At 50.1% G+C, this 23,565-nt stretch overlaps 1 protein-coding gene across 7 annotated transcripts; it reads right to left on the bottom strand.

Annotated features, from left to right (window-relative positions):
- Positions 1 to 384: 384 nt before the first annotated feature.
- Positions 385 to 22,161, bottom strand: PNLDC1 (PARN like ribonuclease domain containing exonuclease 1). 7 transcript variants are annotated; one of them, XM_070376980.1, is made up of 19 exons: positions 20,854 to 21,910; positions 20,381 to 20,438; positions 20,023 to 20,096; positions 18,165 to 18,204; positions 17,288 to 17,411; positions 17,022 to 17,110; positions 15,769 to 15,869; positions 14,071 to 14,147; positions 13,374 to 13,517; positions 12,779 to 12,848; positions 10,340 to 10,425; positions 8,449 to 8,504; positions 5,957 to 6,021; positions 5,501 to 5,554; positions 5,258 to 5,300; positions 3,753 to 3,819; positions 3,152 to 3,327; positions 2,970 to 3,068; positions 666 to 860 (listed from the first exon to the last, which is right to left on the bottom strand). In XM_070376980.1, the coding sequence occupies exons 1-19, from the start codon at positions 21,119 to 21,121 to the stop codon at positions 797 to 799; spliced, it is 1,755 nt and encodes a 584-aa protein (XP_070233081.1). In that variant the 5' UTR covers positions 21,122 to 21,910; the 3' UTR covers positions 666 to 796. The 7 variants fall into 7 exon arrangements, 3 of the variants coding, with proteins under 3 accessions (XP_070233082.1, XP_070233081.1, XP_005900472.2); XM_005900410.2 differs by having other exon boundaries at positions 3,720 to 3,819; positions 20,854 to 21,901; XM_070376981.1 differs by lacking the exon at positions 3,152 to 3,327 and having other exon boundaries at positions 385 to 860; positions 3,720 to 3,819; positions 20,854 to 21,908.
- Positions 22,162 to 23,565: the final 1,404 nt, after the last annotated feature.

The following is a 23,565-nucleotide window of genomic DNA, read 5'->3' as shown; positions in this document are numbered from 1 at the left end:
ATAAACATCCAAAAGACATGTTCTAACATCTTAGGCATCATAGAAGTTCAGTAAATATTTGCTGAATCAGTGAACAGATGAATAAGGAAAATCAACCTACCTTTACACTCACTAGAGTTGAGCTACACAAACCTAACAATACGATGTCCTATTTACTTGTTCTGCATGGCATTTTCCATGATTCTGATATTAACTGTTCTCTGTTCTAACCTATGAAATACTATATTCTGCAACTTAAACATATAAAATTTTAACTACAAGTAGCACATTTGTAGGCTGGAGTCTTTTCTCCTCAGTAAAAACTATTTTTGACCCAAAAAACAAACAAACCAAAAAACCCCAAAGAGAAACCCCAAAATAAATAAAAACAGATCAACACCTGTGCACATGGACACTTGGCTTTACTTTTCCCCTTTACTAAAACGTAGGCCATTTCTAAGGCCTAGATCCCTGTCAACCGATTGGCTAATGATTTCTCTGCCAGAAATAACAGAGCCTTTGGCTCGCTCAGTGGCCAGCTCCGCTGGATGCCTAGCTGTCCGTTCAGAAGATGCTCTGGAACGTGAGCTTAAACGCCCAGGAGACGTTACTTCTCCTCAGTCATTTATAGAAAGAAACGTTTGGGCCACAAACAAAGGACTTATCGGTGATAATATTTACAGACTTTTTCACGTTGAAACCAGAACACAGTTCCCTGTGGGGACGGTACCGATCCACTTGCACGGAGGATGTGAGGCAAACAGCCCTACGGGGGTCGCGTGCAGACAGGACGGAGCTGCAGGCGGCCTCACTGCCCTCACAGGCCAGCTCCTCCCAGGAGAAACGCAATGAAGGCCCAGGTGGTAATGACGCTGCAGACTCTGCAAGACAAGGACCCGGGTCAGCAGCCTGGCCCGCGCGGAGGCCCCGGCTGCACCCAGCGGGTGAGGCTGGCGCGGGCTCCGCCCCCTCTCCCTTCCCACCTCCGCTTGCCCGGATGGCATGTTCTTTCTGTGTGCCTCCGGAGCCCACGTTTTCTCGAGGCTGGACCAGCCCTGGGACGCAGAGGGCATCTTCCCTGGTGGCTTACGTTGGAGGAGGAGAGGCAAATGGACTTCTGAGCAGCCAAGAGTTTTTGCTCTCTCCAGAATTTTCAGCATTTATTTTAATGGGATTTTGCATGAAGATTTCATTTAAATTTAGTTGTCACCAAAATATCTTGCCTGTTTTGCTAGTTTCTTTGCCTATTATCGAAACATTTGCTCAGGCTTCCATCTCTGCAGGTTATTTTCCCATGGTTATATTATTTAACGTTTCTCAAATTTCATATATGTAGATGCTCAAAAGGAACATCTACAAATATGATATCTTAATCATATGACATCTACAAAAAAAGACATCTCACTTCAAAACAAGAAAAGTTTAATTTATAAGCAGACAACAAGTAGTATTAATGCATACACAAGCCACAGCTAATAGTTTCTTGGGATTATAACATAAAGAACTTACTTATATGCCAACGGTGTGGCTTGCACAGAGAAGGGAATGGCAACCCATGGCAGTATTCTTGCCTGGAAAATTCCACGGGCAGAAGAGCCTGGAAGGCTACAGTCTATGGGGTTGCAAGAGTCGGACACGACTGAGCGACTCCACCACCACCATGCGGTTGACATAGAAGGAGTTTTTATGCCAACTAGACAACGATGACGACGTGGTTTTCAGTGGATCTGGCCCCTAACGGGAATCCGAAACCTTTGAAGCTCAGTCAAGAGCAGTCCCATCTTCCCAGTTGCTCAGGCGCCAGACCCTGGATTTAAACTTGACCTTGCTCCTGTCTGTCGGCTCCCAGCTCCACCACCCCCATCACCCCTCTGTCACCGAGGGGCACAAGCTGCAATGGAACCGTGTGTCCAGGTGGCCTGGCTTCCTGACGACTCCTGCCCTGTGTCCCCCAGTGTCTTAGTGAGGAGCGATGCGCCACTGCTCTGCCAGGACTATCGATGGAGACCCAGCTTCGCCCAGTCCTCACCCAGCGCCCTCCTCTCCATTGGGACCTGCCAGCCTCTGCGGCCTCGCCTCCTGCCCCTTCCGTCCTGTCTCAGTGGCTTCTCGTTGCCCCTCGACAACACTAGGAGGCCCCACTTGAGGGCCCCCCTCTCCACCACCCCCTCTGCTTGGACGGATGCCGGTCCCTCTACTGTCCGTGTGCTTGGCTCACTCCCTTTCCCTCCTGGCCAGTCTTCGACAAGGGCCCCCATCTTCCCCTTCAAAGAGCAATCTCCCCTCAGGCCACCGCTCTTGCCTCCTGACCCTGCTCATTTCTCTTTCATCACCTACCAGACCATGCAATTCACCTGTTCATTGTCTGCTGCTGCTGCTGCTGCTGCTACTGCTAAGTCACTTCAGTCGTGTCCGACTCTGTGTGACCCCACAGATGGCAACCCACCAGGTTCCTCTGTCCCTGGGATTGTCCAGGCAGGAATACTGGAATGGGTTGACACTTCCTTCTCCAATGCATGCATGCATACTAAGTCGCTTCAGTCGTGTCCGACTCTGTGCGACCCCATGGACAGCAGCCCACCAGGCTCCTCCGTCCACAGGATTCTCTAGGCAAGAATACTGGAGTGGGTTGCCACTGCATTGCAGATGCTCGAGTAATAATCTGCTATTCCCTACAGGAGAGGCTTCCTTAGTGGCTCAGATGGTAAAGCATCTGCCTGCAATGCAGGAGACCTGGGTTTGACCCTTGGGTTGGGAAAATCCCCTGGAGAAGGAAATGGCAACCCACTCCAGTCCCCTTGCCTGGAAAATCCTATGGATGGAGGAGCCTGGTGGGCTACAGTCCATGGGGGTCGCAAAGAGGTCCACCGTGCTCTACGGGTCTATGGGTCTACGACCCCTTTACAACACACTCCAGCCAGCAAGCCGTGTCGACTCGCCCCGCTCGGGGACCACCAGCCCGCGAGGCAGGCTCCGTGCCGGCCACTTACTGCAGCAGGCAGTTGATGTCCGGGGAGTGTCTCCAGTAGCGGTACAGGGAGATCCGCAGTGTCGGGTGGCACCTGTACTCCTTCAGGATGCTCCGCGTGCTGCCAAGGGAAGGGCGAGGTCAGGGACGCGGGGGCCTGGCCTGCTCCCGGGGGCGGGGCGGGCCGAGAGCCCAGGCACCTACTCCTTGAACTTATTGGTCATGAGCAGGAACTGGCTCCGCGTGAGCCTCCTGACGTCAAATTTGCAGAGGTTCTGAAACTCGCGGTAGACCTGCTGCTCGCTGACCCCAGGCCACTTCCTGACGGTGAGGATGAGGATGGGGGGGCGGATGCTAGGGGAGTCTGGGCCCGCAAAGTTCTAGAAGACAGGGAGGGGAAGCAGAAGAGATTTCCCACAGCTCCTATGGACGGACCACCCACCCAGCTTGTTCTAGAAGGCAGGGAGGAGAAGAGATTTCCCACAGCTCCTACGGACTGACCACCCACCCAGCTTGAACATCCTGAAAGAGAAACTAGGAAAGGCCCTGTCTGCCAGGGGTGGTGGTGGTGGAAGAGAAAGAAGGAACAAGCGAGGTCACCTTGCTTCTGGCATGGAAGCACGAGAAAGAAAATAACAGGCTCAGTGTGAGCACCCTTCTCGACTCTGAGTCTGGCTCCTGTCAGAAGCCCTAGAGAGCCCAGAGGAGCATGCTGCATCCTAGCACGAGCCTGTCCCCCTCCCCTACAAAGGGCAGAGTGAAGTCTACTTACGATTTTGGGGACCCCGGCTCGGATAAGATTCACCTGGTTCACGTAGGGAGCCAGCACGTCCAGGTAGAGCGGGAAGCTGGGCTCGGGGATGGGAACAGCGCTGCGAGGGCGGAAAACGCCGTGGTGCTCAGCCTACGGGCGCCGTGCCCAGCCCTCGGCCGCAGCTGGGGCCTGGGGACAGCGGGACTGCGCTGCCCGACACCACCCTCCTACCCCTCCTTGCAAGCTCTAGGGCTCCTGTTGCTGGATGTCCCCCTCACAACCAGTGAGCTCTCAGCATAGCCCCAGCCCAGGGGGAGCGTCCAGGGGTCACCATCTGCTGGCAACACTTCGGTGAACACCTCTGGGCTGATGAGCACCAGCCACAGGTCAGAGAATGAGAGGAAGGTCCCTTCTGTCGCCCCTCGAGAGGGCATCACCCCCCACTTTGTCCAAAGGACCGTCCCTCCCGCCACGGCCTGGTTCTGTCACCAGCCCCCGCCACACGTCCGAGAAAGTAGGAGCCATGGGGTCAGGAGGGCCTGGGCTGCCACAGAACCCCTCTACACCAAGGAGGGTGGTTAGGTGGTGAGGAGTAAAAGAAATGAAGGAGGCAAGGCCCAGATACCAGGGCACCAAAAGGCTCCACTGCTCCCCGCTGTCAGGGTGCAGGGAAGACAGAGATGGGGGCAGGGAGGGGGTGGATTTCTTAAGCTATCAACATCTCACAAGTTACAAGCTTCACACCGGCGTGTCACAGGCTATTTCTATGTACAGTGCATGCGTGCTTAGTCGCTTCAGTCATGTCCAGCTCTCTGCGACCCTATGGACCATGGCACGCCAGGTTCCTCTGCCCATGGGATTCTCCAGGTGAGAATATTGGAGTGGGTTGCCAGTATGGTACCCTCTGCCAAAATGGACAAGTGCAGGCAATACCCAGATGAACAGGGTACAGTCTGAAAACTTTTAGGTCAGCCCCAGAGAACACAACTTTGTTCGGCTCCTGCCCCGGGCATGCTGTATCCTACCGGGCACACGTGTGCTGCAAGGGTGGTGCTGCTGAGCGTGAGGCACACGTGCAGCTGGTGCCCACGAGCAGGGCCCTGCAGGGAGGCTGAGGCCCTGAGAATGCGCGGCTCCGATTCCAGTCTGGGGTTTTAAGAACCTCCCCTGCAGGTGCCTTAGTCCAAGTCCCTGCCCTCTCCCCCAGCCCGACTGTGAACCCGGCACGGATTATCTGTTTTCTCAGCTCACTGTGATTCACACGGTATGAGGAAACAGGAGGGTAACAGATGGAGCGGGCACACGGCACTGGGACCCGAGCCTCACCCACGGCCTGGCCTGACAGGGACTTTTCCCAAGGCTGGGACAAGAGGCAGGAGGGCAGGGACCAGCCCAGGGGTCAGGGGGGAAGGCCACCCATGGAGGTGAGCTGCCCGCTGCTCATGAACATGTTGTTTACACAACACGCATCCTCCTCCTCTGGGAGAGCGTGGGTGCCCCGCGGCCCTGGCTCACCCTCGACCACGGACCGGTCACAGGATGAGAGCGACACTCACCTGTGTACCTTCCACAGGAGCAGGTGCGCCACTTTCAACAGAACTGGAAGAGAAGAAGCTAGCAACGTGACAGACACCAAGGCACACCCGCCCACCTTATCGTGATACGCAAACTCAGGCTTTACTTCCAAGGGGCCGCCCACCTGGAAGTAAATGGGGCGGGGGGTGCCCAGGGACAGTGGGGGATTATTGCAAAGAAGACGCAAGCCACCCCCAACTTTGGAAGGGGGCGGCGGCGCTCACCTGACCCGCACAGGAAGGCGTCGTATGCCGCTTCATGGGGGTACTTGGTCTCCACTGCAGGGTTTCCCCAGAAGCACGAGGACAGCCATTAGAACGCAGCCTGGGAGAGGGCACGCCCCCAGGTCCCCCAGGTACACACCCACATCGGCCATGCACACACAACACACCCACGGCTATTCCTCCAGAGACCATGACCCTTGTCCCAGCTTCATGCCACCCTGACCTAGTCCCCCTCACACACATGGTGGCAAGAGGACCCATGGAAGCAGGAAGCAGAGGACTTCCCAACAGACTCACGGCCCCTGGGACTGCTCCTTTTGAGGGAGGGGTTACAACATGGACAGGGCGCTGGAGAAGCCCCACCTGGCCCCCCCACACCTCCACGTGGGGACTGGCCTGAGCGCCAGCACCTCAAAGCCACGCTGACCACGTGGGAGCCCGGCCCAGGGGACCTACCGTACTTCTCACACCTGCTGGCGTGAATGATCACCGGCCCAGAGTTCTTGGTGGGGTTCAAGTCACTAGGAGAGAAGAAAGGTAAAGAACGTTCGCTGAAAACGGTCCCTCTGTGTGCCCTTCACCCTCTCGAGTTAACCAAAAGTGCCCTCCATACTGGGACTAGGGGGCGAAGTTGGGAAAGAACCTGCCTGTGGTTGCAGGAGACACAAGAAACGGGGGTTCAGTCCCTGGGTTGGGAAGATCCCCTGGAGAAAGAAATGGCAACCCACTCCAGTATTCTTGCCTGGAGAATTCCATGGACGGAGGAATCTGGTGGGCTATAGTCCATGGGGTCATAATGAGTCAGACGTGACTGTGCACATGTGTGTACAGACACACACACACAGTGTGCGATTTAAAAAGGACTCTTTTTAAATCACAACAAACTGTGCTTCTAATAGAATGTAAAATTTAAGCAGACAAAAACCAGGGATCTAGGCATGGGCAGATGGGTCTCATTAACCTGGCAACAGGACAGAGGAAAGAACAGCAATGTGAGAAGCTCCACCTGCATCTTTCTGAGCATCTACCAGACGTGTGACCCCAGGAAGGCGCCAGGACCAACTCCGGGCCGGCTCTGCCCTTGGGGCTTTACTGTCCAGCGCACCCGAGGAATGCAGTGCCCACGGTGCTGGTCTTCCAGGAAGCCTTGAGCCCAGGAAATCAGTGGGGCTGAGTGGACAGCGGGTGGCACCAGGTGTTGGGGCCGACAGAAGAGCAGGCGGAGACACGACGCAAAGGGCGAGCCCCGACCTGTGACGCCGAAACCTGAGTGTGGCCGCAGCCCGCGGTGAAAGCAGGGGCTCGGGAAAGAGCTCGGGTGATGCATGGGGGCGTCAAGAACCACAGAAGAGAAACAGGATCCAGTCGAATTCACGTTGTAGAAGATCACTCCAGTGGTGATCACTCAGCACAAGAAATAAAGTAGGTCAGGGACAACCAGCTACCAGGTAGGAGCTCCCGACACCACAGGAATAAAAGGTAAAAGGGAGGACAGCCCTTCCTGCCCTGCAGGACACTGGAGGGGATCCGATGTGACGGGAGAGAGGGTGCTGAAGGTGACAACACCGCAGACACGTCTGCAGGCGAGGAGGGGACGCTGAAAGATTCCCGCCTCTGGCTTCACAAGGACCAGGAGGTCCGTGTGAGAAAGGAAAAAAAGATGAAGCATAAGAGGCCAGAGGACACTGTCACATCGCAAGTAAGTGATGCTGTGAGTAGAGGAAAGAGCACCTCCTGGAAACTCGTAAGAGGCCACTGGGGACCGGGCCAGGCACTCATGGGCGTGGCTGGACGACGGTGACCAACAGAGACAGCTTCTTCCCTAAGAGGTCCCACCTGCAACTGCCCCCAGCCACCCTCCGCGCCCCAAACCTAGGCAGAGTATTAAAAAGCAGAGACATTACTTGGCCGACAAAGGTCCGTCTAGTCAACTATGGCTTTTCCAGTAGTCATGTACGGATGTGAGAGCTGGATCATAAAGAAAGCTGGGCGCTGAAGAATTAATGCTTTTGAGTTGTGGTGTTGGAGAAGACTCTTGAGAATCCCTTGGACTGCTAGGAGATCCAACCTGTCCATCCTAAAGGAAATCAGTCCTGAATGTTCATTGGAAGGACTGATGCTGAAGCTGAAGCTCCAATACTTTGGCCACCTGATGCAAAGAACCAACTCACTGGAAAAGACCCTGATGCTGGGAAAGATTGAGGGCAGGAGGAGAAGGGGATGATAGAGGATGAGATGGTTGGATGGCATCACTGACTCAATGGACTTGGGCTGAGCAAGCTCCGGGAGCTGGTGAAGGATGGGGAAAGACACCAGCTGGGGAGGGAGGAGCCGGCAGAGCAGACCCCAGCCTCCTCCTTGCAGACAACACGTTCCCACCGGCACATGTCCGCGGTATGGCCAGGCATGAGGGAAAACTGGACTGCTATTCCCGTGGGAAGATCAGGAACTTGACCAGGTACCAGGTTCATTCAGTAGCTCAGAAGTTTAATGTGCACCTACTGTGCCTCGCACTGTTTAGGCCCAAAGGAAAGAGTGCAAAGGAAGAATAAAACCTGTTCCCATGGAGCTTATCACTCCAACAATCAAACAGATCACAAGAGAAATAAAACCCTGGCCAAACAGAAAGCACCATGGTTCATGGGGTCGCAAAGAGTCAGACACAACTGAGCAACTGAACTGAAATCAAACAGCTCTAAGTCCCCTCCCAGGCCCCCTCCCCTCTAGAACAGGGTTCCTCAGCTCAGCACCAGTGACATCTGGGACTGGAGAATTCTTTGTGTTGAAGGTTCTCCTGTGCATCCTGGCCTCTGCTCACGAGGTGCCAGGAGCTCCCTGAGCTGAAACAACCGAAATGTCTCGGTGCTGCCAAAGGTGCCCTAGGGAACAAAACTGGCCCAGCTGGGAGCCCCTGCTCTCTAAGCACCCCCCGAAAACAGCCTCCTTACCTGTTCAGGACTTCATAAACTTCTGAGAGATTTGAAACCCTTGGGAAATTGAGTTCCTGTAATTATGGAAAACAAATGAGGGAGAGTAAGACATTTGAGGTTTTGTTTCCTCTCTGCTTAATGGACTTCCCAGGTGGCTGGCTCAGTGGTAGAGTCCGCCTACAGTGCGGGAAACGAGGGTTCAGTCCCTGGTTTGGGAAGACCCCCTGAAGGAGGATATGGCTACCCACACTCCAGTATTCTTGCACGGAGAATCCCATGGACAGGAGGGGCTGGTGGGCTCCAGTCCACAAGGTTACAAAGAGTTGAGCACGACTGAGCATGCGAGCACCTCGGGTATTACCAAGTGGCCATTAAAAGACCTTGAAAACTCCAGGTCCTCTTCACGCACACCTGGTCCTTATTCCTTAACTGTGAATGACAGAGTACCTAGTGTACTTGGTTGGGACCCGATAACCCAGCCTAGAAAAAAACTGCCACATACATATATACAATGGAATATTACTCAGCTATAAAAAAAGAAATGCATGAGTCAGTTCTAATGAGGTAGATGAATCTACATCTACTCCACTCTGCATAGAGTGGAGTCAGCCAGCAAGAGAAAGACAAATACTGTATATTAGCACATACATGTGGAATCTAGAAGGATGGTACTGATGAACATATATGCAGGGCAGCAAAGGAGATGCAGACTGAGAAAACAGCTGGTGCACAGTGTGGGAAGGAGAGGGCACAACAAATCGGGAGAGTAGCGTGGAAACATATGTATTACCGTATGTAAAACAGATAGCCAGTGGGAATTTGCTGTGGACCCAGGGGGCTCAACCCGGTGCCCTCTGACAACCTAGAGGAGTGAGATGGGGTAAGAGGTGGAAAGGAGACTCAAGAGGAGGAGACATATGTATACCTGTGGCTGATTTATGTTGATGTATGGCAGATACCAACATAATATTGTAAAGCAATTGTCCTCCAGTAAAAAAAAAACAAACACTGCCACAAACAACTCATACCATCTTCCCTCAAAGACAAGTGTTTAAGGACTCCATGGCATCAAACTGTGGCCAGGGACTCATATGGTCGCTGGGCAGTCTAAGGACCTGCCAGGTCACCAAGTCCTAGAGTTCACCTTATCTTCACTCCCTCAGATCAGCCCCCACGTCCTCCCCACTTTGCCCTATGACTCAGTTACGTAGAGACGGGCAGCATCACAGCACACCGTCAGAGCTGCAAATATAGGTACGAGCAGTAAGTGTGTCCCTGGGCAAAGACGTACCAAGTAACCCAGTCCCAGTTCTGTGGCGTCAGCTTAAGGCTTTATTTAGAACACTCAGTTTAACTTTTAAGCAGGATCTTAACTAGCTGGGTGCTTCTCTTCTCCATGGGCAGTGCACAACCCCAGCCGCACCACAGAAGTCACCTGGCAGCTGGAGAAATGCCGCTCCCAGCCCCTCCACACCAGAGGAGCTAAAGGTGTGGCCCAGGTATCAATATTCACCTTCTCAGGTGATTTTGTTATCTGAGTTGAAATTCCTTGACCCGAATGCTCTGTAAAATTTTTCAAGCGGGGTCCCTGCCCCCCAACCCTGACAACTTTTAAGCACATTGAAACACACACAAGGTATCTACCAAGCTCTAGAATAAGTTGTTCTGTTGACCCATCTAAATAAGCCCATGAACTAGACAGCAATAAGTCAAAGCATGAGAACTTGAAGGAGGGAAAGAAAAAAAGATCACATATAAGCCAATATGACTCACAGGTAGTCAAATTAAAAAACCAATACTGGCTATAAAATATGAGAAAAGGGTTCACGAAACAATTTCTGAAAAGAGTGAGAAAGCTAAATGTTCCTGGGACTAATGAAGTGTTCCTTTCCCAAAGGAGTTTAATTACCTTCCAGATATCCTTTGTCACATTCTTGGTGTCAATGAGAACAGGAAATAGGTTGTGGATATTCAGCTTAAACTCATCGTAGGTTTCTGAAGGGAAAGACCCAGGTAGTCAGAAGTGAGTTCACGGTAAAAATGGGAAGAAATTCTCCAATCTAGCTTGTCACCAACACTGGTTACTAAAGCAAATAAAACAAAACAGGAATTGAAAACATCCTTGCTCCTCATCATTAAGGATTTCTGAATCTTAAACCAACCTGACATTACCCTTTGTTACAGCAGAAGTTGAACAGTTTTCCATTAAATTCAGACTATTGTCTATAACCAACCTTAGTTAATGCAGTTTGCAAAGTTGTAGTCAATGGTAAAAGGGAGAAAGAGATTACTGAAAAGGCAAATGTGAAATCTGTAAATAACTGTTCAGAGAAAAATCCAGTAAGTTAAAAATTGTAAGTGCCTTGATAAAAATCACCTATAATTTGCATATTTGTCAAAATTATACCACATACCTTTTAAAGAGGCTCACTGCAAAACCAACAAACCAAAATCTCTCTGCTCACCCTCTCCTCATTAACCTCCCATTTCCTATTCCCTGACGGCAGTGATCTTCAATTTTTTCCTTTGGTGTGTACTCCCACCACTTCTAAACAAAGCTTATGCTGCTCAGTGGTCTCCCAGTTTGGGGCATTAACTCTGGACCCTCACAAGGTGAGAGGATCGCCTGCCCCGCCCTGGGCCACTCACCACCCCCAGCACCTGCACAGCTCTCTCCATGGGGCCAGCCGGTCGCCTCCAGGGGCCTTTCTGCCATAGCTTTTGTTTCAGCAATTTCTTTGTTTGCCTGTCTGCTTAGTTTGGGGGAAGTGATTATTTGACACTTAATTCTTCCCCAAATCTCTCAAGATGCTCAACCTGAGGTGTTTTATTAATTCATTTCCTAGAAAAGTCTCAGGGAAACTGTTCACCCCTTTCCAGCTATGCTAGTGTTTTCTAATGCCTTGACCACCTGATGCAAAGAGCCGACTCACTGGAAAAGACCTTGATGCTGGGAAAGACTGAGGGCGGGAGAAGGGGGTGACAGAGGATAAGACGGTTGGATGGCATCATTGACTCAATGAACATGAGCTTGAACAAACTCTGGGAGACAGTGGAGGACAGGCAAGCCTGGTGTGCCACAGCCTATGGAGGTGCAGAGAGTGGGATATGACTGAGCGACTGAACAGCAGAATAGTGTTCTCTGAGCAGTGTTAGTTCATTTAATCCCCAATTCTGATACTATGATCATCCCCATTTTACAGACAAGGAAACAGAACAGCTACATTAAAGTAACTTGCTCAGGATCATGTGTAACAAGGGATAGAATGAGGATTCAAGCATGACTCTTGAATGCATGCTGTTAACACTCCATCACACTGCAGTGTGTCCAACAGCATCCGTCATGGAAAAGACCGGGACAGCCATTAGACAGTACCGTATGGCCACTGAAATGATTTCAAGTTAAGGACATAAATAAATGCTTTGGGTGAGTGGAAAAAAAGCCAAACGGAATAAAATACATTGTGTGGTCAAATATGTAAAAGCCAAAACAAAGGAAAAAGCAAATTAAGATTATGTGTGTGTGTGCGACCGACTCTTTGCGACCCTATGGACTACAGCCCACCAGGGTCCTCTGTCAATGGCATTCTCTAGGCAAGAATACTGGAGTGGGTTGCCATTTCCTCCTCCAGGGGATCTTCCCAACCCAGGCATGAAGCCCAGGTCTCTTACATCTCCTGCATTGGCTGGCAGGCACTTTACCAATGCGACACCCGGGAAGCCCATGGAAAAGTCAAAACAGAAGAAAAAGCAAAAAGTGTAAGAATTACAGCCGTGATTAAAGGCAAGTTTGTTTTTTCTGCACATCTCTGATTTCACTAAGTTTTACAGTGAGACTGAACAACTTCTGTAATGCGGGGGTGGGGGGTGGGGAGTATCAATCAAATATAAGTTTTTCTCCCTGAGAAAGTCACCTGCTGCTGCTGCTAAGTCGCTTCAGTTGTGCCCGACTCTGTGCGACCCCATAGATGGCAGCCCACCAGGCTCCCCCGTCCCTGGGATTCTCCAGGTAAGAACATTGGAGTGGGTTGCCATTTCCTTCTCCAGTGCATGAAAGTGAAAAGTGAAAGTGAAGTCACTCAGTCATGTCCGACTCAGCGACCCCATGGACTGCAGCCTTCCAGGCTCCTCTGTCCATGGGATTTTCCAGGCAAGAGTACTGGAGTGGGTTGACACTGCCTTCTCCGAGAAAGTCACCTAGTTCAGGGAAAACAGTAACAGGCACAGATGCGCCGGACCTCTCTGGAAACCCGATGCCTGTAGGGGCTGCTCAGGAGCACAAAGCCGGGCCCACCCCTGCCCGATGGCAAGCTGAGTCAGAGGAAGGAGAAGGATGGGTCGGCCCTACCTGGGAGAGGTCTGAAGAACTTCTCATGGAGATGCAGCAGATCCATCATCATGTTATGTCCCACTAAGGGCTACTTGGAGGAAATCGACAGGTGAGAGAAATGAAATTTTAAAAATAAAACAAACGCTGTAGACTAACTGCTATCTCTGCCAAAGGGTGTAGCTTTAGAACCCACTGCATTCTGATGACATGGTAATTCCATCCCCACACGCAATCCACTCCCGTGAAAGGCAGCCGGACTGCTCAAATGCTAGAAAGGCAAACCAGTGGGTCAGAGGGACTTGAGGCCCCAGCCACACTGGGATCTAAGCTGTGAAGCAGACACACGTGGTCCCCAAGCAGTTTTAAGTCAATTTGTATTGAAATGCCTGTGTGCACGAAAGGAGCAAGGGAATGGTAATATTTCACAGGGACAGTCTTTCCCCAAATTAGTCTATCATGACTTTGTAAAACAAGGTTAGATCCACAAAGTTAGTTAACAAAAAGAAACCACTCATTTTAAGGAATCTGAGTTTACTGTTGAAGGACTCATTTGTCCCTACAGTCAGATACAAAACACTGCAAAAAGACCAAGGAAAGAGAATTCTCTCCCTACCTTCCGGGCTTTCACCAGCATCTGGAAAAACACAGAAAAGCCCCTTGCGGAGAGAAGAATCTTCTCCTTCCAGCAGCTCTCTCGATCACAGGAGGTGGTCTCAAGATACCAGCGGTGCTGCGTACTCACCTTCTTCACGATCACCTGAGCGCAAGAGGAGGAGACAAGCTCCCGCATCCTGGGAATGCTCCCAGGCTCCACCGCTGGTGCGTGGGTTTAGGCTCTACAGTGGCACGTGGGATCTGCCGGGCCAGGAATCAAACCCATGTCTCCTGCGATGGCAGGTGGACCCTTTACCACTGAGCCACCAGGCAGACGCCCCAAGGCCTCTCTGGGGTTCCCAGGTGGCGCTGGTGGTAAAGAACTCGCCTGCCAATGCAGGAGACGTAAGAGACACAGGTTCCATCCCCATTTTCCATGGGTCGGGAAAATCCCCTGGAGGAGGAAATGGCAACCCACTCCAGTATTCCTGCCTGGAGAATCCCAAGGACAGAGGAGCCTGGCCTACAGTCCATGTGGTCGCAAAGAGTCGGACATGACTGAAGGGACTTAGCATGGAGCATCCCGGGAATGGGGCCAAAGTAGTGGTCCCTCATGTCAAACGGGAAGGAGTGGGGGAAGAAGCCTTTCACAGAGGCCCGATTTGGCCAAATGAGACAGAAATGATGGGGGCTGGCCCCTCCAGGTGGGAACTCACTCCTTGGTCTCTCAGCACCGTCCAGATGTCAGGGAGGGCCTTCCTCAGTACGAGCTGGACCTCGAAGGCCTGGAAGCCTGCAGCAAGGAAACAAGGCTTGCACGGAACCACCAGAGACGCTGGCAGGGCAGCTCACCCTCCCCTCAGGAGAAGCCTCGCAGGCAGCAGCAGCAGAGAGATGGAGGAAGCACGTGGGAAGACAGCTCTTCGCTGTCCCCAGGCCGAGTGACGGGGGCGGCCCGGCATGAACCAGGGCAGCTTTCTCTGAGTCTCTGATCTCAGGGCCACTCTCAAACGGAGGACCCCAAAGAGCCTTTTTGTGTGTGGGTTACAGGTCTTGATGTCCACCATGTCAGAAATTAAAACCATACACATGACACTAAAAACTGTAAGGTTTGAAAAATAATAAACCCATTACACTTTTGCCTATGATTGTGTGACGCCACGCACCGGTTATCTGGAGAATGTTGGTTTCCTGATTATACACACCACCTTCCACATGCTCACATATCATGAGATGCCATCAAGACACACTCGTACATGTGGCCACTGATCTCATCAGAAAGTCTCATAAAGCTGTCGAGGTAACCGTGAGAGATGAAATCTCAAATTTCAGTTTCTGACTGAAAGCTCAAATCTCATCTCTACTAAACACTAGGGGTTAGTCTTCCTGAAGACAAGGCTTACTTTTTTCACTTGAGAAGGTGACTGAAAATACCCACATCAAAACAACCAGTCAGTTCCTTCAAGTGAAAATTATATTCCTTTGGGGAATTCCCTGGCAGTCCAGTGATTAGGGTTCCTTGCTTTCACTGCCAAAGGTTTAAGGTTCAATTCCTGCTCAGGTGACTAAGATCCCACAAGCCTCACAGCATGGCCAAGAAAAAAAAAATTACTTTCCTTAAAAAAAAAATTAAAAAAAAATAGAAGGCAGCTAACTCAGCTCTCAACACAAAATCCTGCCCAAGTGCTTTTCCTTGAGGTAACCACTGTACTGCAGGAAGCAGCAGCCATATTTCACGCACATTTATTTCTTCCATACTTCTATTGATGCACAGAACGTTGTAAAAGACGAGCAATGAAATGTTGAAATTTAATAAAACTAAGAATTATTATTTCACTCACAAGGTTCTTCAGTCAGAATTTTTTTAAACTGGAAGTGGCAACAAAGAACATGAGTGCTGTGCGGCCAGATGCTCCCACGCCACCTGTGTGGAGGCGCCAGGGGCATCACTCATAGGGGCTGCGGGACCGCCAGTGCAGATGGCACAAGGACAGCAGCAAGCAGCAGCCAAACCATGTTTTCAGAACCATTCTGACCTCATGGACCCCATGGAAAGGGTCTCAGCAACCCCTGGGGTCCAATGACCAAGGCTGAGAACTGCTAATGTAGGGCAGCAACCCCACACTGAACTGTGGGGGAAACATTCAGAGATTAACGGAAATAAAGAAAGAGTCCAAGGGGCACTAAGGATTGGGATGAAAAGGATGGTGCTGAGCGGAACCTGACTTCCTCAACCTTAAAATTCAGAACAGGTGGACAGCCCCCCAACCTCCCACCCGAGGTCAGAGCTCCATCTAATCACAGGGACCACGTGTCTGCTGAGCCGACACCCAGGGTCCACCGGAGGAGAAGGGATGCTCCCCACAGGTGACAGTTCCCGCTCCCAACTCCCAGGTCGGGGCCCCCCTGCCTACCAGCAATACCAGGGAGGGTCATCCAGTCCCCTTCCTCCGCCAGGTCCAGCCAGCGCGTCACCTCGTCAATCACCACCTTGATCTGGTCTTTGTCCAGAGAGCTGAAAATGGGCACGTGAGACAACACTAATGCGGGAGGGGATTCTGAAGGCGCCTGTTTTCACCCTGTGATCCTGGCAAGAAAACGGACCCCAGAGAGACCATTTCTTTTCCGAGTCTTGTGTCGCAAGAGGAAACCAAACACCTGGCCTCCACCCTCGGGTCTGTCCACAGGGGCACGCCCCCCTCCCGCTGACCGGCCTGTGGGGGGAAGGGGCTGGGAGACAACCAACACTAAGGGAGCCTATCGGGTCCGTCTCCTCAGTGCCCCTCTCAGAGGTGGAAAAGCACCATCTGGTGAAGAATGGAAAAGAAAGGAACTTTGGTAAGTACATCTTTTCCTGTGTTAGATATACAAGAACACTGTGTCACATGGAGAAAAGGAAAGCCTTTTCTCGAACATTTGAACATAACAGAAGATTAAAAATTCAAGTTGCTTTTCCCTTCCAAAGCAGTGTTTTTATATAAAACCAAGAACAAGGATAAAATTCCAACGTTACATAATGATTTGGACCAGACAATCATAACATTCCAGAATTAAAAGCTGTCTAATTTAACCCTCTCACCGATAAAGGCAAAGAACCGAAAACCCAAGGAACTTAAAGGATTGGCTCAGAACCGCACAATGCTCAGCAGACCTGGGCCCAGGTGGCGGCTCCTTCCAGCGCACAAGGCCACTGAGCAGGCCTGGCCCAAGCCCCACAGCACGACCGGGTTAACATACAACAGGCACTGGAGGCCAGAGAGACAAGGCAGAGACCCTGCCCTCGGGGAACACACAGATCAAACTCATGGGGCAACATGACCAAGCTGAGCTACAGGGCCACATGGTCAAGGTTACCTGTGACCTGCCTTGAAAAACCCTAAGGCTCTCACAGGAAGTCCCACAGAGCCATTTTCCCCCTCTAGCACTGGAATGGAGTTCCTGCCTCTTTGAGGACCAAGTTAAGAGTCAGTTCTTTTGCCCCTTCATCCCACGCTATGCAGTGAGAGGTTTCTGATCTCAGGCATAGGAACAGCATACCAGCACTCCGGGCTGTCATGTGTGGCTGAGCCCAGCTTAAGGGGACAGTGTGAGGTTACCACGTCCAGCAAAGCCAGAAACACAGCAGCAACAAAGAAACCTACAGAGCACCCGGAGAAGCGGGCTTTACCTGCGAACTTTCCAGTTCCCAGTCAGAATGTTGTGCTTAATTTTCTTCTCCTGTTCTTCGTTCATATAGGGGATCCCATTTTTGAGAAACTAAAGACAGGGAGAGACCAGGAAACGAGTCAGTGGCATCATCTGTGTGACAGCAGAGAAAGAAACCTTTGTCGTCCGCTTGTACGTGGACAAGTCAGAAGGGCGACAGGAAGCGGACTGGGACCAGGTGGACGCCCGGCCCCTCAACCCTCTGGGCCCCCTCCTCCCAGGCCATACCTTGTTATAGTCGAAGCCATACTGGTTCAAAAACTGAACACTGGAAGCCTGGAAAGAGAACTCTGAGTCCAAAACCCCAAATGTCGTAGGGAAGAGGAAGAAGTTACATGAATGAGCTACATACCTAGCAACAAAAACAAACAGAAGGAGAAAAAGACAGAAAACACTTAAAATTCTGGCTCATGGAGCAGGCTTCCGAGTGGGCTCCTCCTTCCCCTTGAGAAGTCCAGCTGACCCCTGAACAACATGGGGGTTAGGGGCACCAGCTGTTCTTACAGCCAGACATCTGAGTATACTTTAGAGCCTGCCCTGGGTCCAGCCACAGGCCCTCTGCACCCACAGACCCCACTGTGGGGCGTACAGTACCACAGTGTGTATTTAGTGAGTGTAAGTGGGCTCAGGCAGTTCAAACCCTGCGTTATTCAAGGGTTCGCTGTATTTGAATGCCAGCTGTGTTTCAAGTACTATGACTGGTGCTGGGGGCCAGTGAACAAAGGCACACAGTCTGACCCCCACTGAGAGAGGGGGGTGCCATTCACATCCTTTCTGGCCGCTGGGGCCTGGGAGCTGCGTCCCCCTCATTGTAACACTGCTGACTGCAATCCTGAAGAAACACACAGGAGTGAAGGACGCGTGGCAAGGGGCACTGACGGTCCGGGGGGTGCTGGGAGAGCCCCCAGGGACGGTGCTGCTTTGAGAGACTTGAAGGACCAGCCGGCGTCTGCAGGGGAGGCGGGGTGGCGGGCCCGGGAGCAGGGAGACTGTGGGGCATCCAGGGCCAAAAGGGTCAGAGCCTGAAGCAGAATTTGAAGGGGGAGCAGGTGGAGAAGAGAAACAGGCGAGAGCCAGGTGTTTCACCAAAGGTCTTTATACATACTTGTTCGACTCGCCTTCAATACTGGAGAACACAGACAATCCTAGAAGAGTGATGGTGGACAGAATGAATGCCAAGAGAAAAGCTACCGGAAGCTAACTCAAAAACGTCCTGCACATATCCCCTCTAGCACTGGAATGGGGTTCTTGCCTCTCTGAGTATCAAATCAAGAGTCAGTTCTTTACACCCAAAGTTACTACATAGGCTTTAGGATAAATTCTAAAAAAGAAACAAAGGAAGGAAGAAAGGAATGAAGGGAGGAAGGGAAAGAGTCAAAACATGAGAACCGTCAAACTGTAATTCACACAAATTCCTGAAATAACTGTAAATGGCTGTTCAAACACAGAATATTGACACTTACAGTTTTATTAGTTTTTAGTTTATTAATTTTTATTGCAGTATAGTTGCTTTACAAGACACTTTTGTAGTTTTAAAACAAGAGACACTAAAATCTATGAAGATTTACACATTTGAACAATTTTTAAATGTTTGTGTTGTTAAAAAGATCAAAAGTAAAAGACTTTGAAGAAGGGGGAAACAATACGAACATATTCAAGTGCTGTTTCCCATACTTTCAAAGAGGACTCACAATTAAACACAATCACAACAGAAAAACAGCAGGACTTCCCTCATGATACAGTGGATAAGAAACTGCAGGCTGATGCAGGGGTCATGGGTTTGGTCCCTGGTCTTGGAAGATTCCACATGCCTCGGGCAACTAAAAGCCCGTGCTCTGCAACAAGAGCATCCTACGCTCCAAAGGATGCACAAAGAGCAGCCCAGGGCACTGCAACTAGAGAAAGCCCTCCCGCACAATGAAGATCCAGCATCCAAAAATAAATAAGAAAACAGCAAAGGACAAATAAATAAGAAAACAGCAGACAGACAGCGAACACACACAGGTGTTACTCATTCACAGGAAAAGCAACAATCAGTAAAATATCTCAGGACCTGTTTTTTTTTTAAACAAAGTTTTACTGAAATACAGCCATGCTCAATTCATTTATGTATTAACTACAGCTGATTCCTCATTAACAAAGGCAACACTGAGTTGTTGTAACTTCATATGTAGACCATATGACCCACAAAACCTAAAATATTTACTTTGGTCTTTTACAAGTACACCAAACACATACACTCAGGACTGCACAGTAATATATAAGAGCTAAGACAGTCAATGCAACCTTGTTTCATCACATACAAATGGCAACCAAAGCATTCATCATTAGGAGATAGAGCCAAACCATACACAGAGTTAGGAGTGCTAAACAAATAAATTACCACATGTAAAGTAGAGAGCCAGTGGAAATTTGCTGCATGATACAGGGAGCTGAAATCAGGTGCTCCGTGAAAACCTAGAGGGATGGGGTGGGAGATTTAAGACGGAGGGGACATTCGTATACCTATGGCTGATTCATGGTGATGTATGGCAGACACCAATGCAATATTTAAAGTAATTTCCTCCAATTAAAAAAAAAAAATTTTTAAACTGAACCGGAAATCTGTATAAGCTGATATAGAAAAAGCTCTATTTGCGGGGGCGGGGGGGGGGGTATGCAGAACAACATATTTATAGTATAATCTTGCTATGTATGATTTTTGCTTAAAGAAAACATACACTTTCCCCTGGAAGATGGTCCAAGTGCCTCAATGTTGATTCCGGCATGGAGATCAAGTTTCTACTTATTCTGAAGAGTTAGGTCTCTCAGGCAAGACATGGCCAAACACCAAACGAGCATGCAAAATGACAGCCAGTGTCTCAGAACGGCGCCAAAGAGGTTTTACCAGTAGGAAACACAGAGACAATAAAAAAAAGGTTTTTTTCAATAACTCAAAACAAACAGCTGAAGGTTAAACTCACCGATCTGACAGATGGTGAACTGCTGAACACTCTGACGGGTCTTTAGATACCACTCTGATGGCAAGTCAAACAGACTGTGAGAAAAACAGACGTCTCAGTCCAGAGGCAAAGAGATGCTATCAAGGCAGCAGCCTCCACGCTGGGTTAGCAGCTCTCAACCAGGGCAGCGCTTTCCTTGTTACAACAACTAGGGAACCTGCCTTTTGTGGAAAGCCAGCCAGGTCCGCAACCCCCCCCACCCCAAAAAAAGCTGTCCTGCCCACCTGCTGCCAACAGGGTGCCCGCTACTAAGTAATGCTGGCCAACCAGGGCACAGAAGAGGCTTTCCAGCCCAGCTCTAAGGCAGCTTTAGCTTTACCTGATCTGCTGGGGCCCAGACAGGTTAGAACGAAGGCCCGTGAACTCTATGTCCAGACCTGCAGGGAAGGCAAAAAAAAAAAAAAAAAAGAGTCCCCAGGCACAGACCATCGCAAGGCTCTTCATGCTATAAACGCTGCAGGTAGCAAAAGCACTGGCTCACCTTCTTGGCACTCGAGAAGCCAGGTGAGGTCGAGAAAGGAAAACAGAGGGAGCCAAAGCGAGGATGCCAGGCCACCCCATTCCACCTGGACTACATGGGGGCTACGAATGGAACTGCTGACCAACATCCCACTGCCCAAACTTGAGGAGTCCCACTGTCCTTCCGAGGAGCCCTGCTTGAGTCTCCTGTGGCCTGGAGACCACCCGGCTGGGCCTCACCTCTCCCGCCCGGTCTGGCCCGAGAACCATACCCTCCCCAGGAGCGCCGGCCAGCCGGCTCCGGCGCCAAAGCCTGGGATCCCGGGGCCTTACCCACGAAGTCCGCACCCAGGACGAGCTCCTGCAGCAGAGGGAGGCTCTGCTCAAACTCATCGGCGCCTATGTCCATGGCCACGCAGCAGCTCGGCGGAGGGCGCCCAGTGAGTGCGGCCACGCGTCGCCTCGCACTTACACGCAAGCGCCGCGCAGGCGCCTTAAAGGGCTCGCGGAGAGCGGGCGGGGGAGTGAAGAAACGCACAGCCCCCGCGCGCGCCCACCAGCCCCGGCAGGCAGCGCACCTGCCTGCCCACAGGTGTTTCATCTTGTATTTATTTGATCCCCTAGGGTTAAGGATCGCTTAGACCCCCGCCCTAGCAATCAAAGGTCGTTTACGCTCCGCAACAATTCCTTTGCAATCCCTATAAGGGGAGAATGTCATTTATGTAGACCTGGAATATTAAGAAGCTTCTGCACATCAAAGGAAACTATTACCAAGGTGAAAAGACAGCCTTCAGAATGGGAGAAAATAATAGCAAATGAAGCAACCGACAAACAACTAATCTCAAAAATACACAAGCAACTCCTACAGCTCAACTCCAGAAAAATAAACGACCCAATCAAAAAATGGGCCAAAGAACTAAATAGACATTTCTCCAAAGACATACAGATGGCTAACAAACACATGAAAAGATGCTCAACATCACTCATTATCAGAGAAATGCAAATCAAAACCACTATGAGGTACCATTTCACACCAGTCAGAATGGCTGCGATCCAAAAGTCTACAAATAATAAATGCTGGAGAGGGTGTGGAGCAAAGGGAACCCTCTTACACTGTTGGTGGGAATGCAAACTAGTACAGCCACTATGGAGAACAGTGTGGAGATTCCTTAAAAAACTGGAAATAGAACTGCCTTATGATCCAGCAATCCCACTGCTGGGCATACACACTGAGGAAACCAGAAGGGAAAGAGACATGTGTACCCCAATGTTCATCGCAGCACTGTTTATAATAGCCAGGACATGGAAGCAACCTAGATGCCCATCAGCAGATGAATGGATAAGAAAGCTGTGGTACATATACACAATGGAGTATTACTCAGCCATTAAAAAGAATACATTTGAATCAGTTCTAATGAGGTGGATGAAACTGGAGCCTATTATACAGAGTGAAGTAAGCCAGAAGGAAAAACACCAATACAGTATACTAACGCATATATATGGAATTTAGAAAGATGGTAACAATAACCCTGTGTACGAGACAGCAAAAGAGACACTGATGTACAGAACAGTCTTATGGACTCTGTGGGAGAGGGAGAGGGTGGGAAGATTTGGGAGAATGGCATTGAAACATGTAAAATATCATGTAAGAAACGAGTTGCCAGTCCAGGTTCGATGCACACGATACTGGATGCTTGGGGCTAGTGCACTGGGACGACCCAGAGGGGATGGTATGGGGAGGGAGGAGGGTTCGGGATGGGGAAAACATGTATACCTGTGGCGGATTCATTTTGATATTTGGCAAAACTAATACAATTATGTAAAGTTTAAAAATAAAATAAAATTAGAAGAAAAAAAAAAAAGAGGCAATGGTAGGACAAAGTAGTGCCCGAAAGAGTAAAAACAGACCAGTAAACAGAGCCTGAAGGAACTGCAATAAAGCAGGTACTGCAGCCATGGTGCGGGGATAGGGGGCCCGCATAGCCTCTGGTTTTTAAATCACTTCTTGCCACCTTGGCCATCACTGTTAACATACGTTTGCCCCGTACCCTCCTCTCCTCCCCGGTCCCCTTTTCCCTACTTGGCATTGCTGTTGCCTTTGTAACACCATTTATCATATTTGCTATACCAAGTCTCAAAAATTGCCCAAACTGAAGGAATTCTTGATACTGAGATGATCTAGATCCTATGCCTCCAAGAAAAAAATCCCCACCAGGTGGTGCAGTGGTAAAGAATCCACCTGTCAGTGAGGGAGAGGTGGGTTTGATCTCTAAGTGCCCAAGATCCCCTGGAGAAGGAAATCACAACGCATTCCAATATTCTTGCTTGGGAAATTCCACGGACAGAGGAGCCTGTCCAGTTTTAGTCCATGGGGTCGCAGACTCCACTAATCAACTGAACCACTACCATTTACAGGTGAACCCTGTTGTCAATTTCCAAAGCCACACTACCCCAGTCCATGGTCTTGTGTCCTCCCTTGAATTCTAGACTCGTTTTGACAGCCTTTTAGAACTGTGGTCTTTAAGATGAGAGAAGAAAATATTAAAACTATCATGGTGGTGGTGTTAGACACAGTCGTGCCTGACTCTGTGACTCCATGGACCCTACTAGGCTCCTCTGTCCATGGGAATCTCCAGGCAAGAATACTGGAGTGGGTGGCCATTCCCTTCTCCAGGGGGATCTTCCCAACCCAGGGTTCAAACCCAGATCTCCTGCATTGCAGGCAGATTCTTTACCATCTGAACCACCAGGGAAGCCCAGAACTATTAATACATACCTATAAATGTCTTTACTGTAATAGCTACAGATCAAAAGGAAAACTAAGCATTGCATTCTGAAAGCCTCTCAGAATGAATCAAACTTTCAAAAAACGTTGATTGCATACATTTTCCTTTTAAAATAATACCCTGAATATTCAGATTGATGATAGCAATATTATTTCACTTCTATATAAATACAGAATTGGACTTCATATTTAAAATGTGGGGGGAATATGCTAGAAGCCACTGTGCTTACTGGCTCTTCCTCACCACATTTCTTAAATAG

This window comes from Bos mutus, chromosome 9 (genome assembly GCF_027580195.1).
Source record: "Bos mutus isolate GX-2022 chromosome 9, NWIPB_WYAK_1.1, whole genome shotgun sequence".
NCBI lineage: Eukaryota > Metazoa > Chordata > Mammalia > Artiodactyla > Bovidae > Bos > Bos mutus.
The sequence above is the reverse complement of the archived record's forward strand: the minus strand, read 5'-3'. Positions and strand labels throughout refer to the sequence as shown.